The 5961-nt window shown below is 49.3% G+C and overlaps 1 protein-coding gene across 1 annotated transcript; it reads right to left on the bottom strand.

The window, feature by feature from the left end:
* Positions 1-3683: 3683 nt before the first annotated feature.
* LOC111600219 (gamma-butyrobetaine dioxygenase) lies at positions 3684-5598 on the bottom strand. Its single transcript, XM_023316241.2, has 2 exons — positions 4450-5598; positions 3684-4385 (listed from the first exon to the last, which is right to left on the bottom strand). The coding sequence occupies exons 1-2, from the start codon at positions 5358-5360 to the stop codon at positions 4010-4012; spliced, it is 1287 nt and encodes a 428-aa protein (XP_023172009.2). The 5' UTR covers positions 5361-5598; the 3' UTR covers positions 3684-4009.
* Between the last annotated feature and the right edge of the window lie 363 nt (positions 5599-5961).

The raw sequence follows: 5961 nt of genomic DNA, 5'->3' as shown, positions 1-5961 counted from the left end.
CCTAAGTTGTGCTCAGCCCCTTGAGTTCTGATTCACTTTTAGCAATTTGCCAGCTTTGAGCTATGGAAAAAAATGTTGCATACTTTCGAGCAGCGTTCGGGCACGGCAAATAGGATGAAATTAATTTAGAGCGCAATTTAAGCAACATGCCCAAGCCGTGCCCCAGCCACCGGGTCGCTTAGTGTTTGATATTGCCGCTGGCTTTCGTTCTGGCCAAAAGGTTCTGTGCCATTGCCGGCAAGTGAAACTAATACGCATATTTATCAAATTTCAGCGCCTCAAGGGTTGCTGCTGCTGCTGCTGCACTCGCAACATTGGCCACCCCCGCTCGCTGACACGCGCCCAAATGTGGATTCATTGTAGTTGCCCAAAATGCCTTGCAGCGCCTGTAAAGTTCCAGCAGACGCAGACGCAGCCGCCAGACCGCAATGCAAAGTTTTGGCCCTCAGCTAAACTTAACAAAAAGCGGCAACCACTTGGCTTGGGTGGTTGCCTGCTCAATAGGCTGGCTCCGCGGACTGCCTGGCTGGCTGGCTGGCTGGCTGCCTTCGCGTTGCCGGGGCAATGCTGCATAAACAAGGACAAAGCTATGTTGCTGCTGGCAGCTCCATTTGCACGCTTCATAAGCGCGACGAATGAATTTTAATTTGATTAAAGTGAAAAATTGAAAAATGGCAAAATGGAAAAAACGTAAGCTGCAAGCTCACTCCTTTGCCGCCACGCCCACCCACTAAGCTCTTAGCTGTATTAAATGCTGCGTCAAAGAGTAGCGAATTTAGATACGCCATGCGCCACCAAATGGGGCAAGTCCGAGTGGCGCAGCACGGCATACGGCATACGGCACACGGCACACGGCACGAGGATTAGCTGGCCAATCAGGCGCCGACCATGCGGCCTGGATTTGCGGCACACATGAAAATCCAGCTTTGGTCGACTCAGCTCACACTCCAATTGCCGTTTGGGTTGCCATGGCTAGAAATGCCAATGGAAATATTTCCGGACGGATTGGCGTATCCGTTGCCATAGCAGCTTAGGCCGCATTAAAACCTTTTTGCTTCACTAATGTTGTTTTTGTTATGCTTAGATGGCGACCGCAGCCGCCTGTCCAAACCACTTGCCAGACCCATCCTGCGCGGCCTCCTGCTCTGCTCAAAGGATATTTCGCCTGCTTCTGCTTCAGCTTCTTGTTTCTTCTTCTTTTTTCGTTTTTCTTTTTTTTCACTTGGCATTGCTGCGTTTCTGTGCCCCCAGGAGATGCTTAGCCCTAGCAAAGAAGCATCCTCGTCATCATCATCTCGTATCGTCGTAGCCAACGTCTGTTACAGTGCGGCAATTACGCCGTTTGGATTTCAAGTGCCGCAAGTTGCCGTCGACGTTGCCGTTGGTGTTACCGTTGCTGCTGCTGTTCTTGTTGCAGCAACTGCTACAATATGAATGCTAGAAGCAGCGCACCCAGACCCAAGTCCAAGGCTCGAGTCATAGTTGCTGCCTGCGGCAGTCGAGTATAACAGAATTTTGCACTGAACCCTAAACGGGGGAGTGTGCAACACACACACACACACACACACACACACACACACACAGAGAGAGTGCAAAAAAGGCGCATTTTACAAGATTTTTATTATATATATATATAAATGGGAAAAGTATTAAAAAAGTAAACTTTTTTATAGACTTTTCATTTGGCCTTCGTTCGCGCGCCCCCTGCCTTCGCCAGCAGTTGTGTAAGCTTTTCGTCTGGGCGTTATGATGCGTGTTAAGGGAATACGAACACAAATACTCATGCACACGCACACATGCTCTGATAGACCAGGCTAAGGGATCAGCTACCATTGGCCCCGGCGGCACAAGCAATGCGGAAGTGCTTCTTACAACGCATGAAAGCCAAAAGGAAAAGTTCCGATGCCCTACACCAAAGTCAAGTCGATTAGCTAAGCATGCCATTCGCACAGATTCGCGCAGCTGAGCATTTGCTGTGCCCCAAAAAGTATGCAACGCGCCGCTCGCTGCTGTCTGTCTATTGCTGCGACTGTCTATTGCCAGAATAAGTTCTGTGGCATACTTTTCGAGAATCGCTTCTTCGCCAGGCAAGATGCAGCTGAATCCATGAAGTACAAATGATCGTAGCTAGTCTAGGCTTTACGTATGTATCTACATCATGCTCAGATATGATCAAGATCACTTGGAACTGTAAGGCCATAGACAGAAGCGAAACAGATACAATATATAGTTATAAGATACAAATGTATCTGAGCATTGATTTGAGTCTCATAAGATACAAATGCGAATATTTGAAGATCAGCTGTATCTGTGATGTAAAGCTAAAAGACACTTAAGATACAAATCTATTTGAGGTGTGAATAACTGAAACTTTTGAGATACAAATGTATCTGAGCATTGATTTGAGCCTCATAAGATACAAATGTATTTCAAATGCCAATATCTGAAGATCAATTGTATCTGTGATGTAAACCTAAAAGACTCTTAAGATACAAATGTATCTGAGATGAGAACAACCGAAACTTTTGAGATACAAAAGTATCTCAATTGCCCATATTTAAGACTTATGAGATACAAATGTATCTGTAACGCACATGCTTGAAATACATGAGATAGAAATATATCTGAGCTGTGAATATTCAAAGATCATGAGATTCAAATGTATCTTTAGTGAATGTTTTCGGATACAAATGTATCTGTGATGAGAATATTTTGTTTCCATGAGCTACAAATATATCTGAAATGTAAATATCTGCATGCAAAAGTATCTGTGATCATAACATCATATTTAAGTACACCTGAGACGTGATTATTTGAGTGTCATACGATACGCATGTATCTGTGCAACGAAACGTAAGATACAAATGTATCTTAACACATAAAACAATCTTGAGTCACCGTCAGCATTGCAGCGTGCTGAATAGTCGACGTGGCCTGCTCAACCGCAGCCTGGAAGCGAAGCCCATTCCCTTGGGCCGCTGCTGCGGTGCTTCCATTCTGCTCTCAGTCGTTGTGTTGGCTTTGCTGTTGCTGTTGCTGTTGCTGTTATTGTTGCTGCCATGTTGTTCAAAAAAATGTTTTCAAACCTTCAGAGTTGTTGATGGTGCTGCTCCTAGAACAGTTACAGTAGATGTTTCCTACTCGTATTTTGCTTAACGATTTCGAGGACGGCCCCCAGCTACGGTTTTTTAAAAAATTTTATTTTATTACTATAACAAGACATAAGTAGGCATAATGGAGCTCTATAAAATATTCAAAAGAAATTGGCATAGAAACTTTTACAAAGAAGGCGAGAGTGAGAGAGCGAGTGGGTAGTGTGGGGGCGTGTGGGCGAGGCAGCCAGAGCTCCCCGCTGACATTCATGTATGAGGCCTGAAGGGCTTGCTGGGGCGTGCCTCGCAATGCCGAGTGTTAAGCGATTAACGGCATTTTCATTGAGCGCCTGCTAAAGGTTAATGCACTCCAAACTTGAGTCGCGTCTACAATGCGAAGACGGCACGAGCCACAGGTAAGTGCGGGCAGGTGGGGCCAGGTAGGCACATCCTTGAGTGCCGTCTAAACTTGACAACATTTGACACTTTAGAAGCCGAGCGCAATTTACATATTTACTGAACGCGGATGTGGCTGCCAGTGCGGCCAATTTTTCGACGACATTGCGCCTACAAGCAACAGCCTCGCCCCTGTCGCCGTCCCCTGCCGACGCATTTGACATCCTGCGACTGTCAATCATCTGCACAAGCGATTTGTCAGCATCCTGATGCTAATAATCCGCAACAACGCGCCCCGGATCATCATGATTTTTTACAACTTTTCATTTTCGCGCTTGAGCTGCTTTAACTGCCGTTGGATTTATTTTTTGCCTCTGCCAGTTTTGCTCCTTCCTTTGGTTTGTGGCATAAGAACAACATGCAACATGGGCGTGGCAGGCATATGTGCTGGCCGCGCAACTATTCAAATGAGCTCAACGCAAATGGCTTGGAAAATATGTCGCTGACTTTTATTGGCGCATTTAGCTAGCGGAGGCAGTGGGGCCGGAGCTGGAGCTGGAGCCGGAGCTGGAGCTGGAGCTGGAGCTGGCTGAACGCTTTTTAAGCACGCGCAGCCGCGAATATATGATATCCCAATCTAGATAGGCGCCCACAATATAACGCGAGTTCTGCTCGGTGTCATCGTAGCCGGTGCGGCCGTGCAGCAGGCGGATGTTGTTGAAGGTGAGCACATCGCCGGGCTGCGTCTTGAAGGAGTAGGCATCGGCGCGCGCCAGCTGCACGAAGCGAGCGTACGACTCGTACCAGGGCAGCACCTGATCCAGCGGCACATTGAAGTGGCTGTCCCGCTGCGGCACGCTGTGGTTGATGCGCGTGTAGCCGCCCGCCGCATCCAGGCTGCCGGAGAATGGGAGAAGATAGTTAGGACTGAGCAAGCTGATGGCATTGCCAGCTGCCTTACCAGATGACGGGCGCACGCCAAATGTTGTGAAACTCGCGACCATCCTCGCTGCCAATGTCGTTCCAGTCGACGAGCGTGCGGCTGAGCCGCTCAAAGTCTTGCGGATGCTCCTCGCGCAGGCGATCCGCTATGTGATAGGCATCCACGAGCAGGTTGCTGCCGCCGCGCGACTTGGTCTGCACCATGCAGTGGAGTATGTTGACGCTGGGCTTGTACTCGTAGTAGGGCAGATCCGTGTGCAGGGGCAGCGGCAGCGAGAGGTACGCATAGTTCTTGGCGCCAGGCTTGGCCTGCACAATGAACTCCTCGCCGTAGGTGGTGCGACGTATGAAGCCGACGCGTTCGGCTAGCCGGCGCACCACGCCCTCGTCCAGCGGTGCGCCGTTGAGCAGTGCGACGCCGTAAACGGCGAGCGCCTGCAGCCAGTGCTGCAGTGGCTCATCCTCGGACATCACCTGGTCGTAGTTGAAGCGCTGTGCGATCTGCTCAAACTCAGCGCCCGCCCAGTGCCTCGTGCGCGGCCTATAGAAGTCGTCGAGGTAGCTGCGCTGGCTGCTCGCATCGAAGCTGCGTTGCCTCAGCCAGTCCAGCGTGTAGCTGCTCTCGTGCTCATCGCTCCAGCGCACGTGCAGCTGCTGCTGCGCGGCGTCCATGTGCAGCGCCAGCGGGCGCACGCTAGCATCGAACTGATTCCAGTCCAACTGGCGCGACTGCGAGCTGCTGTGGAAGCAGGTCGGGCAGCGGCAATTGTCGCGCAGCCACACGCCCGGAAAGGTCAGCGTTGTGGCGCCCGCCTTATCCGGCTGCAGCTCGACATAGGTCGCATCCACGATGCGTGCGCTCAGCTGGCGACGGACAAGTGTCCGTGAGGTCAGCAGCGATACGGCGCGTCTTAATCCCTGTGACAACATTCCACCTAAAGCCCAACAAACTCGAAGCTAATGCGATTCGATCGAGCGTCCAAATGTATCTGACGAATGATGCGATCACAACTCGAAAGTGAAATTGAAAAACGCGGCCTATCCGGCTTATCTATGCGCTAAGCAGTGGACTTTGTCTGCCAGCTCATCGTAAGCAATGGTCAGATGTTCTGAATTGACGACATCTGCTCGTGCTTATGAGTGTGAACTAGTTCAATTGCGCTTCGAAATGTTCTTTTGAATGTTTGAATTTAAGCCGGAAATAACGTATGTGAACTAGTTCTTTTGCATATGAACTAGTTCATTATTGTGAACTCGTTTTTGGTATGCATCGGAACTAATATCGTTCCCCTGAACTAGTTTATTCATCACATTCAATATGAATCAGTTCATCGAAGCTCGCACAACGTGAGCCGCAGTCATTCCAGTCAGCAGATGGAACTGAAACTGTTTAACGGAACAAGTTCTGCTCAATCAGTTAATAGTATTTGTAAGCAATTTAAACATAATACGTCATCAGCTCTGTACAAAGAGATATTATTCTGTTTACTTACGAGTGACGGAACTGATAAGGCGCAGCTTGTGGGCCGAC

This window comes from Drosophila hydei, unplaced genomic scaffold, assembly GCF_003285905.1.
Source record: "Drosophila hydei strain 15085-1641.00,03,60 unplaced genomic scaffold, DhydRS2 tig00000232-arrow-arrow-pilon, whole genome shotgun sequence".
NCBI lineage: Eukaryota > Metazoa > Arthropoda > Insecta > Diptera > Drosophilidae > Drosophila > Drosophila hydei.
The sequence above is the reverse complement of the archived record's forward strand: the minus strand, read 5'-3'. Positions and strand labels throughout refer to the sequence as shown.

Coding starts and splice junctions, on each gene's coding strand:
- LOC111600219 (XM_023316241.2), bottom strand. CDS start 5,360: ATGTTGTCACAGGGATTAAGACGCGCCGTATCGCTGCTGACCTCACGG. Junction 4,386..4,449: donor TGGCGTGCGCCCGTCATCTG/GTAAGGCAGCTG, acceptor ATTCTCCGGCAG/CCTGGATGCGGCGGGCGGCT.